The following is a 21,498-nucleotide window of genomic DNA, read 5'->3' as shown; positions in this document are numbered from 1 at the left end:
TCCTCAGACTTTGTGGTGTAAATTGAGGCATCGCCTTGCATGCAAAACACCAGGATGACAGTTTACAGTTGAATCAAAATTGGAACCTCGACTCGACAGCTCCATGAAAGGTGTGGAGACAACCAAGCTACCCTTCCAGCTCTTAGATAAGGTGTAGCAGAGAAATATTAACGATATCTGTGGATGGGTTTGGCAGGATTTCTAAAGGTGGCGTACATTAGCGAGGGCTCAAATCCCACCCTCACTCTGTCATCCTGGTGCTTCGTAGGCGATTTTTTAAAGAGCAATTATCAATATGTTTTCAGATGGTCAGAAAATGTTTTCACCGCTCATAATTTAAGAAATCAACACAAGCACACGCCAAACGATGGATGTTTGATCATTTTATTCCTTCTCAGTTTTTTTTCATTCTTGCTGCATATACTGAACTGACTTTTGTATGGACATTTGATAATATGTGGGGAAAAAAGCTCCTTCCACCAAAAACATTTCTCATTAGGGGAAGCATCTCAGCTTACGATAAGGTTAGCCACATCATGGATATCCTTAACAGGACTCCGCCAGAAGGTGAAGCAGGTGAATTCGCCAAACTCAGAGTTTGGAGCTTGGTCCAGTGTCAAAGGGAGCTTGTGAGGTGGTGTGGGACGAGCGTGCGAGGTTGCTCCACCACTGGCCGAGTTGGCAACACTTTTCTGGGATCTGCACAGTGCTGGAGCCAGTGTGAGCGCCAGCTCACGAGGGTCCATTTCAGGAATAGGAAGCTTCCAGAAGAGGAAGGAGTTGAATTGGCTGCTCTCAATGTCTGGCATGTTGAAAGTCCTGGGCATGTGGGAAAGATTTTATTTTTGTACTTTTTCATTCCAGACAAGCCCGATAAGGATGTACTATAGAATTTAAATGCCATTCTCAAATACAAATGGAAGGAGAGTGATGAAAAATATGCTCCATCATTTTCCCCCAATGGATCTGATTTGTCATATACACGAGTTATGTTGGTATGGGACTTACTGTGGTGATATCATTGCCTGACTGGGAATTGAGAAAAAGTCTAATGACCCTTTTGCCTTACTGTCGTAGAAAAAAAACAAAACTTAACAAATCATAAGGAAATAAAACAATAAAAAAGCAAAGGAATTGAAGAGACACTTTACATTGGCCCGACCTCAAACTAGGTTAACTATCTTGTGAAAGCAGGATTGAAAAACAAAACAACTTAAAAACAAATCATAAGGAAATAAAAAAAAGCAAAAGAAAATCCTTCATTAGCAAAGGAATTGACGAGCCTATAGTTTGCATTGTAGATGCAAATGAAGACATTTTCTGCACGTGTGTACTCAACAGCTCATGTTACAGGTGAAATATTGATGGGAATGTGGGCCCAGTATGCTGGCAGGAGGCCAAGAAGTTGATATCCAAAGAGATGCTACAAATAGTGGAGATCACAAAGAGGAATGTAATGTGATGTAATGTGTTCGCTGTCTGTCCCATTGAAAAACCTTTCAAGTAAGTCACTGTTCGATAGATGATCACAAAAAGATGAATAAAGAAGAAAAATCACACAAGTAAAGGCAAATCAGCCCTCCTCACTCAAACCAAATAAATCTACAGGTGCCATTATTTCTTTTCCCTGAATGAGGGAGAGGGGACGGGTAAATTGCAAGACTGCGGAACCCCGACATTCGCAGATTTGACATTCGTGGATCATAAAGTGTGACCTGCTTCTACATTCACACTTTGTGTATTCATGGGGTTTAAATTATTTTTTTTAACTCTTCAGGATTGGTCTCCGATATCTACCACCCCTGATAACTCAGCCTGGGAATTCTTCCACAGAAACCTGCTCTCCCTTATGCACAGATTCATCCCATCTCGTCTTCACTTATCTTACCCATCCTCCTGCTCTTAGTACTCTGAATCTTGCAGAGAGGCTGTTAAAACAACTTGCATTCTCCTGCTGGAAGGCAAATCCGACCAAAGGCAACCTCAGCTGATTCCACAAAAATCCATAACAAGTGTGTGTCTACCCTCAGGAGAGCCAGAAAACATTTGTCCAATCTCAAGAATGAACTTTCAAACTTGTTTCCCTCCTCTAAAACCTGTTGGCACCTTGCCATTCTCAGTTAAAACAAACCTGTGCCTCTGCAGCGACGTGTGGTGAGGTGAACGCAGCGAGCCGATCCACGCTACTAGTGTTATAAATCGAAGATGCATGACAGTGGGGGCTGATGTTTAGACACCTTACACAACCAAACATAACCTAACTAAATACAAATGACAAAATAAGTCAGTAAATCAAAACACAACCTTTAGTTTTTTTTTACTCTTTAAAGCTCGACTGTCAGGATGAATTTTTATGAACGAAGTAAATCTTTACAGATGGAATGTTTACAATTCCCATAATTATAAACATCTCGTGGTTGCACCTGTTTGTTATAGAGTTGAAGATCCTTCCCCTCATCGCTAAAATGCAAGCATGATGATGTGGAAGTTTACTGCACACCTCCTCTTATCGTATTCTCTCCATATTCATAATCTTTAACCATTTGTTTTTAAAGGTCATCTTGTTAATATAATGTGTTATATTTACTCATAGATCCTTTGGGCTTCTCGTTACATTTCCATGGTCAACACACCTTCCAGGTGATGGATTCTTTGTTCTTGTTCATTTCTGCAATTATTATGTAAATGATTTACCAAACCTCAAATGTATTGATCTTAATTATTCTGCAATCAAGTAATAAATTTCTTGTGGGGACTAAGAATGTCTTCACCCCATGTTGGTGTCTGACTCTGGTGACAAAGGATAGCTTGAAGTCTCATCACACGTCAAATCATCAAGAAATCATCATCTTCAGGTACCATTCCAGGAGCTCTGTTTCAATGACCAATCAAGTGGCTTTTTGATCAAATGTTAGGTACATTGGTACTTATCTTGCACGAACCTTATTGAATTTCGAACTAGACTGAATGATCCTTTCCATTGCACTTCTATCACTGGAATCCATTCTGTATTTTCACACACAGCGATCCGATTATTATTATGGTAGACTGGAATGCAAACATTGGAGAAGCGAGAGTACCAAGGATTGCAGGAAAGCATGGACTTGGTATCCAAAATGAATCAGAGAAGCGAATGTTGGAGTTGTGTGTCGAGAATGAGCCCGTAATTGCAAACATATGGTTCAAACAAACCATGCATACATTGACTGTACGCATGGACTTCACCTGATGGGCAACATAGAAATCAGATTGACTACATTCTAATCAACAGAAGATGGAGAAGTGCTGTGCAATCTGCCAACATTCTGCTGGGGCAGACTGTGGGACAGATTATAAACTCCTTGTGGCAAATTGAGAAAGGTTGCAAGACTATGGGCAGTGGTGAGAGGACAGATGCGAAGCCAGATTAAATGGAGGCTTTAAGAGTTGCTTTAAATAATGAAAAGAGATTCGTGATAAAGGAAGAGTATCTGCAACAATATCTAGAGCGATAAAGGGAGTCAAAGTTGGCTGAGAGGGCTTCAAACACAGTCATCACAATCGGGCTGGGCAGGAACAGGTATTGTTGCAGAAAAGGACAGATTCTGATTTTGGGGGGTTGGGATTGGAAGGCATTACAGGGTAGGCGGTGGAAGGCAGCTTCTGACATAGCCCGCAAGTCAACCCTGTGCAAAAAATAACCAAAGAGGGAGAAGAGGGAGTCGAGGATATCCTGAAAAAGAAAGGTTTCAGTTATACAGATGGCATCATTGGGATAAGGCTGCAAATTATAGGAAGAGATTCATGAGGTTAAAGTGTAGGCCACCGATATGAATGGATCAGATGAATTTGTAAGGTGTGTTACTGGGTGAGTGGGAGAGATGGCAGGGTGGGGTGAGTTTGGGGGCAGTGGGATGGGTGAAGGCACAGGCAGGGGTGAGAGCTGAAGAGGCAGGAACAATCAAGTATGGATTGAGGGGAAGGGCTGGACCTGTATGACTGCATCAAACACAAGGCGGTTTCCACTTCCGAATAACAATATCAGCAAAACACAACTGGGGTGAAGAGCTCATGGTTATTGAAAGCTCAGGAGGGCTGAACCCAACGCATGTGATGGATTTTTGCAAATGAGTTGATAGCATGAGAAAAACAGAGCGAGCATGTTGAGCAATGAAAAGCATCAGAAAAGGTCAGGAGGGGAGGGAGAGAAGGGGATGGAAAAGGAGCATAGGAGTGGCCAAGGCTCACGTGGGGAGGCAGCAAGAGCAAAGAACACATAAATGAGAGAAATGAATGAAGAGAAAGAGAGAGAAAAAATTCTTTTTTATAATGTTTTTTTCGTGAGTGGAGAGTGGGGAAGACAGGTCAGCGGGGTTGGGGGAGAAAGTTGAAAATCGTTTTGCAGTAAAAACGTTATCTATGTCATTGCTGCATCCCCCTTGCGTCATAATGCAGTGCCACATTCATTCTCCATTCATTCCCAACACAGATGATGCGCAATCGTATAATTGCATATGAAGATGATATGCAATCGTACAACTGTCAATGTCGATGTAATATGGCATATACAGAAACCATTCGAAGCAAGCTTGTTGAACGTGTGGTTCCATTTGGATTTTTGGGTGAAATTACGTATACTTGTTTCTTGTAATAATAGCAGCAAAATTAAAATTTACGGTGACACCCAACCTATACTAAGTTGATGAAGATCCCTGAAACTGAATTGATTCCAACGTAAGACTGTATGCACACAATACAATTCACAATCTGTTGACTTCATGATACTGCGCAGTAGAAACCCTTGGGGTCGAGGAATGATACGATACGATACGATACAAATGGGAATATATGAACCCTGCAGCTGGGCGTGATCGTGAAATGACAATAAAGGAGCAACGGCTTTTTTATAACAATTCAATATCTCGTGATGAAATTATGAAAAAGGAAACTCACGAGTCACGAGCTGAAAGAGAATAGGGATCCCAAGCTAGTGCAACCGAAAAGTGCACAAAAGGACGCACCCTGATACCTCCACGACGACCCCTTGTGGTGACAATGCACAGCGACTCGGATGTTCACCATCATTGAGATCGATCAACTGCAACGAGAACGGATTTTTTGCATCGACAACAGGGTGAACTTGGGAATTTTGATTCTGTGGGACCTGGGAATTTTGACTCGGTGGGACCTTTGGAGCGGTTCTACATCAGGGTAATAAATCCTTGCGTTTGAGGATGTGGGAGCTATAATTCCTGGACTGAAAATAAAATGGAGGTGATGGAAGGTAAATTTTAAATTTCATCCACTTAAGCTGGGAAGTAAATCAGAACTGATGAGATGAACATTAAGTTGGGGGGAGAGGATGGATGGGTGGCAGGATGACTGAGAGCGGTGGTTCTGAACCTTTTTCAGTCAGCATACCCCTTGGTATCAGCGTGAGGCATCACATACCTCCTCTCAATGGTGACGTTATTTTTATACAATACCATGTGTACAAACAAGCTTCTTTCACTGCCTCAAATCAAAATGTATCTCACATAAACACTGGGTGTTCACAGACCCCCAGTTCAGAACTGCTGGCCAAGAGGTACGCACACTCACCTCCAAGCTAACATGGATTTGAATCCCGACCCAGCTATAAACGGTCATCCCAGTATTTCACAGGCAGGTTCATCAATGTGTGTGCGGTCGTTAAACTGGGCGTCCCATCTGCCAGCATTAGCTGGTGGAGGTTAAAGATCCCATGGTGTTCTTCAAGAAGAGGTGACGAGCTATCGCCAGCACTGTGAACAAATGAGAAATTCCTGCCATAACTAGCAGGGGGCATTGCATCAGCAGTACTGCGATATCCCTTCAGTGGCACCCTGAGCCAATGATGATACCACACAGCCTTGTGCTACACACAATAGAGAGGAAGTTGGGAACACCATGACATCTTATGTTCTATATTTTGAGAGATCAGTGCTGCAAACCTGTGACAAAATAAGTTTTCAGGTTGAAAGTATTTCCTTATTGACAATATGTCACTTTCAAAATGGCATATGAACTTAAGGCCTTTCACACATGCGGTGCTTGTGTGTATGTGTATGTGTATGTGTATATGTGTATATGTGTGTATGTATGTGTATGTGTATGTGTATGTGTATGTGTATGTGTATGTGTATGTGTGTGTGTGTGTGTGTGTGTGTGTGTGTGTGTGTGTGTGTGTGTGTGTGTGTGTGTGTTTGTGTCTGTGTGTGTGTGTGTGTGTGTGTGTGTGTGTGTGTGTCATTTCAGCGATTTGCTTTTGCTGGTGTGGGCACATTTCACCTGCCATTATAAGCGCAAAATATGTAAGTGAAATCAGCTTTTAAACATAATTTTCAGCACTTTGAGAAAAGAGTGGCAATTTTACAATGGTTAACCATAATTGTTGTGTTCCTGGATGCAATTTGGACTCACGGAAATAAAGGAAATACGAGAAATATCTGTGGATGAGACGTGTCGAGTTCCTATCATTTCCTGTTAATAAAATACGCAACTTTCAAAATGATATAATCCACCACAAAATGCTTGGTGTGCATGTGCTGATACCCGAGGAAACTGCAGAATTTGTGGCGAAATAAAATATAATGCATGTCTGGGATAAGGATTGTTAATTGAAATGGCTCATAATGCTTCTGAAAGAAGCCTAAAATACTTAGAAAAGTACCTGAGAGAAAGGGCTGTGCCTCTGCACAATGAAAGACTTGGAGAACTTTGTAAGCTCACTGAATAGGCAGCTGCTCGTAATGCAAACTCTCGACCATGTGGGCTCGAGTGGACGGGTGTGTGCTACGCAAACCCCCAATGGGTTGCTTCTAGTGAATGGACTGCGTATCTAGATTAGGTGCTTCTGAACACCGACGGGAAGGATATTGTTGCGGGCCGGGGGTCAGGTGAGAAGACCACTAGGTGGGGGAAGCTATCTCGGTTCCCACCAGACTCCCCAGAATTGGAGGCCGTCGCACACGGATAATTCCGTGACGCGGCGGGTCGCTTAACAGAGCGTGGATGTAAATAACTCAACTGCGTGACCTAGGGTCCTCCCGTCTATGGGTTAATCGGGTTACCTAATTAATCACGTGGTTTTATTACCGGGGAACACGCCCTCGGTATGCCTTGTCCGAACCGGATCACTCTACCGGACCAGATCACTTTACCGGATCGGATGCGGCCGAGCGACACTGCCAAGGACATACCGGCTAAAATGAACGAATTGTTGGGAATAAAGTCCTGGCTAAACGAGGATTCGGACCATGCTGGATCAATGAAAGAAACCACAAAGACGAGCTGGTAACATTCCTAATGATAATAATTTATGAATGGTGGGCAAGGAAAGGTATGTGGTACGATAAAGATTTATTGGGGTGTGTTGTGCAGAGATAGGGGAGAGAGGTGTGATGCAGCAAATAAACAGACAACTTACAAAAGGGGACACAGAGCAGACTTAACACGAAAATAATAACAATAATAATGATAACGATCTTCTGCAGTCTTACTTAAGCAGACAGGCGCCAGGACATACACACACGCACACAGACACAGAAAACCCGATGAAGAGGGAGTATTGCAACAGGAAGGGAAAGGAGCTGCGGCCATGTTCTTGGTACCTTTGTACTTGATAGCATGATGCGCCACCAATACGTTTCGGGGGGGGGGTGCTCCATAGTGCGGCACCCGACAGCTGGCACATCGTCTGTGGCTTCAGAAGAGCATGTGGAGACTGTGTTCGGAAAGGAGGAGCTTGAGTGGAGAAGGGTCAGAGTCCAGAGTGCGAGAATGGAGTGGCAGACGGGACCAGGTAGGCGGGTGGGGTCGACATTGTGTGGGCGGAGACGAGGAAGTGGAGTCCGGGAAGCAGGAGGCAGGTCGTGGCGGTGTCGACGAAGTGAGGCGAGAGCGGGAGAGAGGTGGAGAAAGAGAAAGTGTAGAGAAAGGCGGAGGGATTGCTCCGACCTTTATAGGACCTGCCGCGCGGGGGGAGGGGCCACCACGAATCGAAACGTCATCACCTTAATCAGGCGCTCCGATTGGCCCCGACCCCTCACGTGGCCCGCTAACTCGGGCCGGAAACCGCCTCACTTCATTTCCAGCAAGGCCATCCCCAGACAGCGAACATATTTTGCTTCGACCCCACGACATGACACGATCGCCCACACCAAAATTGGCATGCGAACCATCCCGCAAAAACCCCCGGGTTGTGCCCGGGCGACTGGTCGAGGGTCTCGCATGCCCGCTCAGGCGTTCGACCAGTGTCAACGCGCTCGCCCCACGTGCGCCAACGTGGCCAACGCGCACTGTACATTCCTTGGCTCGATCGCAGCTTCGCTGGCCGTCGAGACGAAAAGACGTTCACCATCCGTGGAGCATCCGCTGGTGCCAGCGGGGGCCGAAGGTACATCATTATGGATAAATCCATGCACGTTTCGCGAGCGGCGTATGTGTCTGCCTTTGAGCACATTCCATCCAGCACGCGCAGTTCGGCCATTACGCACATGGCCAGAGCTCACGCTCGCATGACTCCACCAGCGTGTGCACGGGGCGAACACCAATATGTCGGATATTGAGGTTGAAAAAGAACAAGCCGCTTCTGCTCCGCACACTCGTATCCCGCCCAACATGGCGTGGAGTCGTCTTTATCGGCCTCCGTACGCGTTTCATGCAGCGTGGGCATCGTGCTGGCCGTGTTTCCTGTGTTGTGAAAAGCACCATTCGTACAGCCTCTTAAGAGGTATTCATTCGTATGCCTTTTTAACCCTGCGTTAGTACCCTGGGGTGTTTGGAAACCCCAATTTTTTTTAAATGTCCCGTTTTCTATAAATGTGTGCACTAATATCCATTTTCTCCGCAGTAGCTTCACGATTCTGTGTGTTGAGTGCGCTCAAAATTAATTCATGGTCCCGTGGGAACTCTTGTGAGAGGTAGACGTCATTTCTCAGTGGGCAGAGAGACAATACCTCAGGGTACTAACAAGGTACTGAAAAAATAAGCCTGAAATTCCAAAGGAATTCTTGGAAACAAAGAACAGATGTAATTATGACAGCATATTTGGTTTCACAGACAAAATGACACTAGTTTCATACATCCCGCAGAGTAAGAAGGAGAACAATGTTCTTGTCAGCAGCATGCACTATGATGACAAAATTGACCCAAATTCTGGAGGTAAGAATAAACCAGAAATTATCAAAAAGAAGGTTCCCTGCATGCCCAATGCCCCCACAACCCCACTCGTCACAGGGGGCAAAGAGATGTGCATCCTGTCCCAGGTCACACGATCATAAAGTGAAAACAGTTTGTAACCAGTGTGGTAAACATGTGTGCAAAGAACACAGCAAGTTGACTGTCAGTTGCATTGAGTGCCAAAATAAATATATCAGGTGATGAAAGTGAGTGATGAGGATGTTTCTGCTGTAGCTGAGTTTTGATAAATTTTGTTTTCCATTATTGTCTTGATGTATTTATGTACTCATGTACTATGAAATCAAACTGAAATATAATTATATGTATAATCCTGCATACGTTCACTAAATAAATGAGTTGAACTTCATGCTAGTTTTGCTTACATGCTTCATTTTAAAAATTTAAAAGTTGGGGTGCTCAAACACCCCAGGGTACTAACGGCGTAAAAAAAAAAACCATGGTACGAACGCAGGGTTAATGCAACCGGCAATCCTCCCCAGACCATCGGAAGCCCGAGTCGATAATCCCGCACTGACAAGTGCACTACATGACTTGCCGCACACGTTGGGTCCAGTGCTCGCCCGGGAACGAGGATCTCTGTGCAGCAGTTCCCTCACAGCGGCGCCGAACGCGCTGATCTCCACGAGGCCCCACCTTACAGTGAAGGTGCACATGGCTGATTTACCTAAGGAATAATCAGACGAAAAGAAGAGTAGGGATGAAGATATTAGGAAAATTATTTAAGCAAGCCGAGCTATTAGATCATCACAACACACTCCCTTGTTGTTCCGCTAAACAAAAGGAAAAGGACTATCTACACGTATAATAATGGAATAACCAACCGTCTTGGGACCACTATCTGTTGTGTGCATGCGGTTCCAAGAACCGCAACAATATATTTAGGGTTTGTGCATGTACAGGGCAAGTTTAAAATGATGATATTTACTATTAATTATGTTGAGATGGGTGTGAAGCTACCATAGATGTGAGGGCTATTATAAATATATTGTTCGTCTGGTTCCGGGGCCAGAAAATAAATTATATAACATTTTTGCATTTATTTCTGAAAGATGAAGCGTTCATATGTGAATATTTCCAGTTGAAGCCAAAGAAGAATTTTATTTATCCTCCAGAGATCTTCAGTGACTAAGTATAGGTTGTGCATCCAGAACCGTCACTGTGGTTTAAATTTCACTGCTATTATTACAGGAAACAATTATACGTAATTTTGCATTAAAATCCCAACCAAACTACATGTTAAACAAGCTTGCTTTGAATGGTTTCTGTACATATTATCTATCTATATCTTACTAAAACTCTCATCTTGTATATTTGTATGTATGTATGTATGTATGTATGTATGTGGTGTGTGTGTGTGTATGTATGTATGTATGTATGCATGTATGTATGTATGTTCCTGAAATACAGCCAAAATGGTACACGACAGTGCAAAAAATTTACGGCCACCTTACTTACCATTCTCCTGCGGTGTGCAGTATCAAGATTCGTTCAAATCGGGTAAAGAAAAAAATTATTTAAAAAAATCAATTCCCGATTCAGTGAACTACTCTTTGGGATTATTTGATCAATGCAAACAACCTCAGCGGTATAGTTCGCTGGAGCTATCTTTTTTTTTCTTGAAATGATTTTTTTTTTTTTCATCAACCGCTGTCACAACAGGAACCCAACGGGTTCACGGGTCATCTGGTATTTTCTAAAAGTTGAAGAGGATTTTCCAGAGAGGCAGAGATCGTTGATGAAAATCAAGAATAGGACCGAGTCCAGAACACTGCCTTGGAGGACTCCAGTCTTGACAGGGAGAGATGAAAAGATTCCATTGAGTGCCACACAGTGGCCACGAGACTAGAGGAAGGCAGTGGAATCATGTGTGGATTTGGCCTTGGATTCCATAGGCAGAGAGTTTGGAGAGTAAGGTGGGGTGGCCACACTGTATTGAAAACATGAGATATGTCCAGAGAGACGGTCCTGATCTCATGGTTGACATTGAGGGCCTCCATCCATTGTTGGGTGAGTAGAAGCAGCATGTCCAAGATAGAGTGACCTGGTCTAAAACCAAATAGGTAATCTGAGATCAGGGCATTGGAGAAAAGGAAGGATTTTATGTCAATTATAATGATGGAATCCATGACTTGGCTGATGATTGGAAGTAAGCTGATAGTTCTGTAGTTAAGGGGATCAGTTTTTGCATCTTGTTTATGTAATATGATGTTGGCTGAATTACGAGCAGATGGAAGATAATCTCTGGCAAATGATAGGATGAACAGAGCAGAAAGGGGATGTGCAAAGAGCAGCAGAGCATGTTTTTAGGACGTGTGAGCTGATGCCATCTGGTCAGGTTGCAGAGTCAGAGTCGAGGGTTGCCAGAAATTTCTCCACATTCTCAGGTGTCCAGGAACAGTTGGATATGACTTGGTAAGGTGGGTACAGACAGCGAGGGGTTGGGGACCCAATATTTGGAAGCAAACACAGAATTGAGGCTTTCGGTGCTCTTGGGGAGGGGGGGGGCGTTTGGAGGTGGAAGAGCAGTACACAGATGGTGAAAAATGGAGTCCTTCATTTAAAGTAAAACTCTGCATTGTTGGCAGTGTGCAGGAATGTGGAAAGAGGATGGGGGGCTCGGAGAGGAGGCGGGTAGGGGAGAAGCTATGAGGGGACGGGGTGGGAGGGTGCAGGACGGTTATGGTGAGGTGGGAGAAATCAGGACGGGAAAAGGGTTGGGGGATGGGTTGGGGAGGAGGAGCTCGGAGGGTGTGAAATGGGGTGGATTAGCTGGGATGATGCAAGATGAGGGGGGAGCTGGAAGGGTGAGGGATGGGGCAGGGGCAAGCTGTTGGAATGCGAGAAGGGGGTGGGGAGGGGGAAAAGCAGGGACGATGCAGGATGGGGGAGCTGGGAGGGTGTGAGACAGGGTGGGGGAGGGGAGTTGGAAATGTGCAGGATGGGGCAGGGGGAAGCGGGGTGGGGGTGCGAGATGGAGTGGAGGCTGAGAAGGTTTGAGATGGGGGAGCTGTGAGGGTACGGGGTGGGGGAGCTGGGAGGGTGCGAGATGGGGGAAGAGCTGGGGAGGGGTGAATGAGGAGGAATCTGAGAGGGGTGGAATGAGGAAAATCTGAGAGGGGCGGACGAGAGGGAATGTGAGAATGGGGGGGGGGTGGGACGACGGGAATGCGATAATGGGGGCAGGACGAAGGGAACTGAGGACTCCGGTTGAGGAACTGAGTACTCCGGTAGACCCTGCAGTTCTGACTCATCATCCAGTGTCCATCAACGAGGACAAGGTCAATCTCCTTTGCTACACCACCAGCACTGGAACACCAAATCCACCAGTGAGTCTGTGGGTGCTGAAACCATGAACCAGCCACGCGAAGTCCACAACTTCTTGCAATGTCAGGAAACTTGGTGCTATTCTGGTTCACAGTTCCAGATCCATGGGGACCAACAAATGTCTCGTAACAATCCCTATCAGTGTTGGTCTATGCGATGAAATCCTCCAAGATGAAAAGAGTATCTCGCCTGGGCACCGATCAACCACAGACTCCAGCGCGGCATAGAATGTCTCTTTCACAGCGAGATCACTCGCCTTAGTCGGAGCATATACAGAGACCAGGGAAATGACACCCAAGGAGTGACGAATCCTTAGTCTCATCATATGATCATTGACCAGTGTTACCTCAATTATAATGGGAGTCAGCTTATTGGCCACAGCTACAGCAACTCCTTGGGCATGGTCACCATCAGAGCGACCAGACCAGTAGGAGATGTAATCACCAAACATGATCTTACAACTATCTGGTCTCCGATCCTCATAGAGTGCTGCAATACCGATGTCCAAACGCTGAAGCTCAGATGACAGCAGACAGGTGATCATCCTCTCTTCGGAATAGGATGTTCCAGGCACCCACCCGAGGGGGCAGCTCAGGATAACCCACGGAGACCGCCGTCTGGTGGACACCTCAGCACCACCCCGACACACCACTGCAATCTGACCCAGGAAGTTATCCGTGCTTTTCCTCCTATCATCAAAGAATGGGGATCCTGAAGGTTTTGCCCCAATCTCATCATCTGGTGAGCTGCCCTGTGGCACTGGAGGTACTCCCATTGAGTGTGTTTTCAGTTTTCTTTGCTTTTTTATGTTTTGCAGAAAGAAGTGTTTTACGGTGGCTGGAATGCAAATGCTGCCACCAACCTCTTTGAAAAAGGTAACCCGATTGTAGGACGTCCGCAAATGCAGTTGGGCATCAGCTATGGATGGCCATCGGCTTAGAAGGAGCTCCTCCACCCTTTAACATGTTTTGTTTTGAATCCTGCTGGGTGTCCATATCCATATAACCTACGGAAACCTGGTGGGGGAGCCGGTTTAGTTGTCAACACTCGACCATGAACAGGTTTGTTCAGGTTTTACATGATACCGGCAGCAAGTCACAGATATGTGGCCTGACCTGACAATCTGGGTTTGGTGATACCGTATCGGCTGGGCTGCTCTGTACCATCTAGCGTGGCCCCATCCTCATGTGATCCCCCAAATCAAGACTCCGAGTAGCCAGATTACAGGCGCTTGCCACTCCGCCCGGTCCTGATCTTAGGGGTTGAATACTGTTACAGCTGTGGAAATTCGCAAACCACCATTCAGGGCCCGTAGGTGAGATAACTCTAAGTACATGTGTAGTTAGCCCCAAACCCATTGTTTAGAGGGAATTTATGTGATTCATTCGGGCTGCGATGCTTTGAGATAGCCGTTTTTCTGTTCTATCTTTATTTTGAACCAACCACGCTCCAACCCTCAGACAACAACAACAACGCCAACAGCCGCGACCTTTACCTTCACAACTCAATCCCGCAAACATCGCATCACCGTCATCCCCAAACGGCACCATAACCATCAAACCACCACCGATAAACCCTCCACCACCCTCACCTCTCTCCTTCTACGGCCATTCCCACACCACCTGTGAACACTGAACGTCGGGCTGTCTTGGGCTCGTTTAGCGATACGCACCGAGCCGCGAGGCAAATAGCAGCCTTTCCGAGGGAGAATTCGGATCAAGAACGCTACACGCCCACTTCTGATCCGTCAAATTAGCAAGCGCGGAGCGGCTTGGCCCCGCCTCCAGGCGCGTCTGTGTGAAATCGATATATGCAAATTCTCGGATCAGGGGAGGTTCACGCCCACTTTTCCTCCGTCCAATGGGCGAGCATGGCTCCGCCCCCGAGGTCATCCTGATCCGAATATTTGCATATCGTTTTCTCCTGCCAGCCTATAAAATGGCGAGCGCAAGGCGAATTGTGGCAGAGTGTGGCAGTAGCAGTGTGTGTCGGCAGGGCAGAGTGAGTCGAAGTCATCGGTGTGGCATCGAGTTAGGTTCTGCAGTCGGCTGAGGAGAGTTGCGGGAAGAGGCAAAGGAGCTCGGGTCCGAGGCGAAAAGCACGGCGGTCGGCGACAAGGTCGTGGTGTGAGATCGCTCGTCGCGGGACCCAAGCCAGCCAGCCATTCTCCTCCCCCAGGGCATCAACAATTCCCCCTTTTCCCCGCGCTGAGATAGTGCAAAAAGGGGGCCCCGTTCCCACCCCACTCCAAACGTCGTGCCAACGAAACCCGCCAAGGAGCACGGAGTCGGGGCACAGCCACGCGGCCACATCTGCGGCTCGTCCACCAACGCGTCACGAGGACGCGGGTAGGACCCCCCCCCCCCGGTCTCGCGGACCTGGCTGCTCCTCCAGGTCACGCACACATATTGGCCTCCAGGCCTGTCTGCCCCCTTGTCTATGAGGGTGGCTTCTTTCCTTTGCTTTTGAGTAAATGTGTGTTGGCGCCGTCTGTAAAGTAGAACTGTATAAGTGTTGCCGTGTGTACGCGTAGTAGTAACTCTGCGCCATTGTTTCTTTTGTTTTAACTGCTACATGTGCATTTTGACTGTTTGGTTGTATATGTGTGCTTTCCGTGTGTCGCGTAATAAATGTGCATTGTGTGAACTGTTTTCCCGTTTCGCTTCGTCGTTTCTTTATTGACCCTCCATCCTGCTTCACGTAAAGGGTTCGTAGTGGGCTTAATACACCCGGTAATTAATCTGAACCGTCCAGGTCGGCGATAACACCGCTTGGTTATCCCGATAGCACGGAACGGGCCGCCCAAGCGGCCCGTGTCCGGAGTCGACCTGCGGCGAGGTGCGATCGCCCGGTCGACCATTCGCGCAGGTACTTAGGTAGATCGAATTTGGCGAGCGACCCTATCCTACGCGGGTGGGCAATTGGCACGATCGTGGTGAGGTTAAACCCCCACCCGTGACTAGCTCCCGGCGTTGGTCCGAGAGGGTCACGACTGAATTGTCCGTCCGGTGGGCGACGTGCCGCGATTCGAGTCACGTGGCCGTCTGCACGCTGGCGGGTGCGAATTCGCAACAATACTTTTGCAACCAGTGAATTTTGATTTGTACATGTTTTTTGTCGGTATTCCTGACATGTAACCTCCTTCACCTCAAAGTATTTAATTTGATCTCTTCAGGTATGAATAAAAAAGTTCATTGAGAAAAATTGTTTCTCCATAATTTGTAATTCATCGAAATGTAGCATTATTGGGAGGGGGTGAATACTTTTGCAGGCCACTGTAATTCCTGCACGATTCCGACATACCATACTCTGCTTCAGAGTGGCAATGCTGCCGAATCAGTTTCTTGGTAAGGGTTATACTGGATGATTTGCCATTGCGTTTTACAATAGTTATTATGGCAAATGTTTGGCCATTGTGCCAGCGATAGCTCACCTACTTTAGGTGAAGGACACCGTTGGATCTTTCACATCTACCAATAATGCTGGCAGATGCCCAGTTTAACTTCCATATGAAGGATGGCACACACATTGATGAATCTCTCTGCCTGTGAAACACTGGGATGACAGTTTATAGACAGGTCGAGATTCGAACACAGGCTAGACAGCTTAGCATGCATACCTCTAGCTCTCGTCGAGGCCATGTAATTATTTGGTACTCTGTCAGAGGTTTGCACCTCATTTGTATCCCATGATGTCATGTCAGTAAATCACAACAAAATCACGTTCGTTTTTTATGGCACAGTATACAAGATTGGCCATGGGACATTTAATGGCAACTGTCTAAACCTAAATTCAGATGGGACAATCAGCGTTATGTCCATATCCAAAGGACTGTGTGGTCTAACGTTCTGCATATCCCCTGCCAGTACTGTACCAGGAGACTCGTTTTTTGTTGGATTCAATGAGGAGGGAATAAATCCAGGATTGGACAGTGAAGAGATAACAACACTACCGAATGAGCTGTCCTACCATCGGTTTAGTCCACAACACCCAGCATTCCATGTAAATTTTCCATCCAATTACTAATTGGGTGCATTTAAGCCAATGTCATTCACGATCTTTCCATGAACTTACCAGCAGTTCATTCAGGGGATGCAAAGATGCTCATCCCCAATCTCTGACAGTCGATCATCATTCCTCGTTGAAATTCTCAAGTCCTTTCTCTTGGACGTGATGCTGTGAAACTGCATGAGCAATAACACCATTCACAGTTGATACGATACCAAAGATGGCTTTAGCTAGTTACCGTCATGTTGTAAATCGAGCCATTACCCTCAGGTTGAACAAAAATCATACCAGAAAAAAAAAAGAGTTTGAAATTATTGTTGACCAGATTGTTTTAACGATTAAATAAAAAATATTTTTAAAAAAGGCAATCCAACAATTCCTGCAATGTATGTCTTGAAAAGAGAAATATCATAACAGCAGCACGAATACGAACCTCTTCGTGCCATAATCATCAACACACTGAATTGGCACAAACAGGTGAAAAGCTAAATGCCAAGTGTATTTGATTCTCATGTATCTCATAGTAGTAGTTCTACGATGATACAATGGTGAAATCAATTGTTATTGTTACTCTTGTTAACTCACACTTGTGTCGTATTTGCATGTGCAGCTTGGAAAGCTCAGGTGTTGGTCAAGACCGTGCACTTGTTACGTATGTCATGAGTGATGTGCTCAGAAAGGAAAAACAGCCTCTAGCGGTGAATACAAATCACAAGATGAGGTTGCTGGGAACATCATCGTGTACGAGTTCCTACGTAAATTTATTCATCACCCAGCTTATCCTTCGTACCTCTTGTCAATTAGCTCATACATAGGATCGCATAATTAAATCTTCTTCAAGTTGAAGCAAAACATTGTAGAAATTATGACAATTTTCTGGCTCAAGACAATTCAAACTGAGGTCTTTCACAGAATTAATCGGTAGAAATGTACAACTCTTTTGCACACAGCACCCTGCCCTTCAACGGGTTATGAGACCACTGATTATCATTTAAAACTTAAACCAGACCATTAACAATCATAAAGGCTAAGGCATAAGAGCGATTGCACTTTGGTATGGCAGAATATATATTTTTAGCCAAACAGCTATACAAATGATAAAAAGGTGTGCCAAAATGTCATCGGGGCGAATGCACAAAAAATATAAAGTACAAAATGGCCACCAAGACTTTGGAACAATCAACTTCATGGGATGGTATGCACTGGATCTCAAGACTTGCAACAACCCCATGAAGTTAAATTTATCGGTGTAGTGGTCTCCGAGAAAAAGAAAGATCATAAAATATGACGGAATAAACAACAACCACATGCTTACAGTGACACTTGCTTGCAAGGTCTAAAAACAATCTTAGATAGCATAATCAAAGTGAGTACTGTGGTCAAATTACCCTGGTACTCCAGGAAAAGCAAAGCATAAGCTAGGCACAAAATTAACATGTGCTATTTGAAACAAAAGAAAAAAAAAGAGCAAAAGGACAGGTTTCGATGGGTTGTTCCTCCTAGTGCTGTAAGGCATACAGTGTTCCATAGGTGCCTGAGGTGCTTGGCATTAACTTCCCATGAAGAACAGGTCTCTCTTGATCTTCTATCAAGTTGGTGTGACTGGATTCTTGTGAAATCGTCATGATATCCTGTGAAGAAAACCCACGATGAATACAAAAACATATTTTGTTTTCGACTTTCCATGAGACACTAAAACCTGGTCGAAGTAAATTGAAGCGTTAGCATCTATTGCAGTCTTGTACAATTTGGCTTTAGAAGAGCCAATACCATGACTCCGACTACTACTTTAATGGCCACATTTATTCCCACATTTTGTGGGGTCATTTTTTGCTAAAGTGTTTCACGAACTGGCTGGTCAGGCCTGACGTACTACTGAAATTTTCAGGAATTTGTTATATGTTCAGGGTGTCGGCAATAACTTGCATTCTCTTTGCAAAGGAGACGGTGGGATCTTGAATGTCCACCAATGCCCCCAGTGCTGGCAGATGGGTTCATCGGCTTAACAACCCCGGCAGGCGGCACATTGATGCCTCATCTTGCAGGCAAAACACCAGAATGACAGTCTATAGCTGAATCGGGATTTGAACACAGACAAGATAGCAGAGTGTGCATACCTCTTGCTTATCCTGCCCGTCTGCCTTTAGAAGAATAATCATAAGTTATCATCGTAGTAATAAAGATTATAATCACAATCATAATCATAGCAATCGGGCTGTCAGGATGGCCTAGTAGTACGCACAGTTGCCTCTAAGCCGTCTAACCTGCGTTTGAGTCCCGATCCAGGTATAAATTGTCATCCTGGTGTTTCACAGGCAGGGTGATTCATAAATGTGTGTGCCAGCCCTTGGACAGACATTTATTCGGGCATCTCGTCTGCCGGCATTAGTCAGTGGAGTTAAAGATCCCACGGTGTCCTTCGCAAGGAGTAGGCAATTATTTTCCGGCACCATGGCCGAATTCAAAATTCCCGCCCTAACCAGCAGGTGGCACTGCATCAGCAGTATACCCAATCTCCGAGCAATGATGCAAACCAGCAGCCAGAGGCTGCACAAAAAATGATAATGATCTACCATCAAAATAAAACATAAAAAGTACAATTCCTACCATTCCCTAATGTTGAGCACAGGCCTTCAGAAAGCAAGGGGAGGAAAAGGGAAAGAGAAAAATGGAGAGTGATGGTGGGGTATGGGTGGAAAGGTGGGGGAGAAGGTGGTGTAAAGGGAAATTAACTGTTATAGGGTTTCACATGATTTAACTTTTTTTTTTTACTTCAAGAAAATTCATAAAGAATACAGATGGAGGAAAAAGCAATTCTCCCCATTCAGACTAGACCACCTTACTACCTTCCCTCAAAATCACAAGTCAACACGTTTGAGCTGACAACTACCACAAGAACATGAACAAGTTAAAGATGGCTGCAACTGAAATAATTTTTTTGGTGGTTTGAAAAAATATTTAATTGGAGATTTTTTATACACAGGATGAAGAGAAGTGAAGGAGGGTGGGGGGGGGGGCAAAGGCACTCAAGCGTTGAATGTGAGCAGGTTTCGGAATATGAGAGATGGGAGGAGGGTAGAGGATAGGAATTCTAATGGACCCCTCAATATGATCACTTGTCCAATCCATCCAAATGCTTCTCTTCAATCTGCTTCTGTGCTTATCACATTTCATTTTAAACCTATCCAACCCACTTCCTCGACTGAATCGGGGAAACTCTCCACAAGCTAATGCCTCACTGTGTATAAATGAAAAATGTCCCTGTCTCGCTTGCTCGTTCTTTACCCGAATGGTGTGTTTCCATTGTCCTGGCCTCCACCATCACCTCAAAAATCCTATCGTATCTCCTGTCAATCTTATTTATGATTTTAATATGTAAAAACAGCTTAGGGCAGAAGCGAGTGAACACGGTTGTGAGAAATCATGGCTGCATTACAGGATTGAGATCTCCCATTATTCACAACTTACCATGGAGCAACTCACCTGCTGTCCTAATTGGGATTTTGAGTTAATTAATTAATGGAGAATGTGCTCTTAAGCCTCTTATAAGGGAGCTGGTGGAATTCCAGTGCCCATGACAATCCACAAGGCTTCTGTGTAAGTAGCCAGGCAGAGCTTTTGCAGAAACCTGGGCATTGCACAGAGCGGCAAAGTGTGACAGTCCACCGTGTGGAGGCCCTGGTGGGGAAGATCAGCCAGCAGAAAAGGGTAATGCTATGATCAAACCATCTGGAAAGCTACATCACTAAACTGAAGGGAAGTTTGTACAAGGCCCATGAGATGCGAGTGGGTGAACTGGCTTGGCCGACCCGTTGATTAAACTGAGGTACGACATCCGGGTGCACAGCCGGAAGTTTCTCCCTTGGGACCCGATTTGGATTTACTGACCCCAGAGGAAGAAAGACATGTGCCCACAGTGGATAAGTTCACTCCCAGGAAGGGCCCCAGAGTGGTGCTCAAATAAGTGACTGATGTGGTTTTCAAAATCCAGATGGGTTTGCATACACTTCCACATACAAGTCCACTGTGATCGGATGAGCCCATATCTGGGGTCAATGGGCCCTGGGATGGATTGGCAGGGTGAAGGGTAAGACTGTTAGCACAACAGGCACTTATATAATTGTACAACCCACCAAGTAACGATTTCAAAATATTTGGAATAAATAAATAAAAATTGAAGATGGTTTTCCCACCGTCACGACTCACCAAGCTTTGCTGGGGTGAATGCAAGTGAGCTGGGGAATTGGTATGGAAAATGTGCTGGAGGCATAAGCGTTAGCATGTTGCACCAAGTGGAAAAGTTTTAAATGTTTAAGCCATGTGTAGGTTTTTTATATATATATATATATATATATATATATATATATATATATATATATATATATATATATATATATACATACGTTTGTGTGCGTGTGCGTGTGTGTCATGGCATTATAGGAACATGTTATCTTGTATGGCAGGTGGTTAGGTAATTGTTGACAGTCAAGAAGAAAAAGAAACCCTGCAATTCCTTCAATTTAATTTTGTTTTTAGTCATAGAGTAACAGCGTTACACTTTTTAATCTTGGTTAGGAAAGTGGAACTTTACCTTTTCTGTTTTGGACGGACTATAGAAAAACCTTCCATCTCAGCCCTCCACCAATCTCTCTGCTTGTACAATAAATAGCAGCCACGTCGTAGCTTACATCTCCCACCCACAGTTTCCCCCCTGATTCCATCTCTCGAATGCCTCCAACTAACATTACCGTAAATTTTGTGTTGCTCCAGAACATGGACAATTCCCGACGGATGCAGGCGACGATCGTGCAAGTGAGCAGCATGCACGGAACTATGTATAACAGTGCCGGTTGTCCCATCTGCATAAGCATTAATGCCACGAAAGTGAGCATCAGTCCCACTGCGTAACCTGCTCATCACACAAATAAGGGCGAATGACAGACACCGCATTAGACGTGGATGTGT

General features: G+C 45.2%; 2 protein-coding genes across 9 annotated transcripts in view; both read right to left on the bottom strand.

The window, feature by feature from the left end:
• Nucleotides 1-368: 368 nt before the first annotated feature.
• Nucleotides 369-16,709, bottom strand: MLLT11 (MLLT11 transcription factor 7 cofactor). The gene is made up of 4 exons (XM_085850120.1): nucleotides 16,600-16,709; nucleotides 9,737-9,865; nucleotides 4,933-5,077; nucleotides 369-819 (listed from the first exon to the last, which is right to left on the bottom strand). Exon 4 carries the CDS (start codon nucleotides 807-809, stop codon nucleotides 510-512), a length of 300 nt encoding a protein of 99 aa, XP_085706246.1. The 5' UTR covers nucleotides 810-819; nucleotides 4,933-5,077; nucleotides 9,737-9,865; nucleotides 16,600-16,709; the 3' UTR covers nucleotides 369-509.
• LOC147015401 (signal peptide peptidase-like 2B) overlaps nucleotides 16,244-21,498 on the bottom strand; it is an 84,855-nt gene continuing 79,600 nt past the window's right edge. For 5 of the 8 annotated variants that reach the window (XR_015050319.1, XM_085850116.1, XM_085850117.1 and 2 more), the window contains 2 exons: nucleotides 21,282-21,442; nucleotides 16,244-18,164 (listed from right to left, as the gene is read on the bottom strand). Coding sequence is in view for 5 of the 8 variants with exons in the window: in XM_085850116.1 (XP_085706242.1) it covers nucleotides 18,033-18,164; nucleotides 21,282-21,442 (293 nt within the window). In the remaining 3 variants the exon portion in view is untranslated. Of the gene's footprint in view, nucleotides 18,165-19,140; nucleotides 19,165-21,281; nucleotides 21,443-21,498 lie in introns of all 8 variants that reach the window. The other 3 variants (XR_015050320.1, XM_085850118.1, XR_015050318.1) reach the window with 2 other exon arrangements.

This window comes from Eptatretus burgeri, chromosome 12 (assembly GCF_056783735.1).
Source record: "Eptatretus burgeri isolate ZD-2024b chromosome 12, Ebu_testis_v1, whole genome shotgun sequence".
NCBI classification, from domain to species: domain Eukaryota; kingdom Metazoa; phylum Chordata; class Myxini; order Myxiniformes; family Myxinidae; genus Eptatretus; species Eptatretus burgeri.
Note: the sequence above shows the minus strand (reverse complement) of the source record. Positions and strands in the feature narration are given on the sequence as shown.

Bases quoted from the DNA above. Each gene is read 5' to 3' on its own strand.
- MLLT11 (XM_085850120.1), bottom strand. From the start codon at position 809: ATGCCAGACATTGAGAGCAGCCAATTCAACTCCTTCCTCTTCTGGAAG.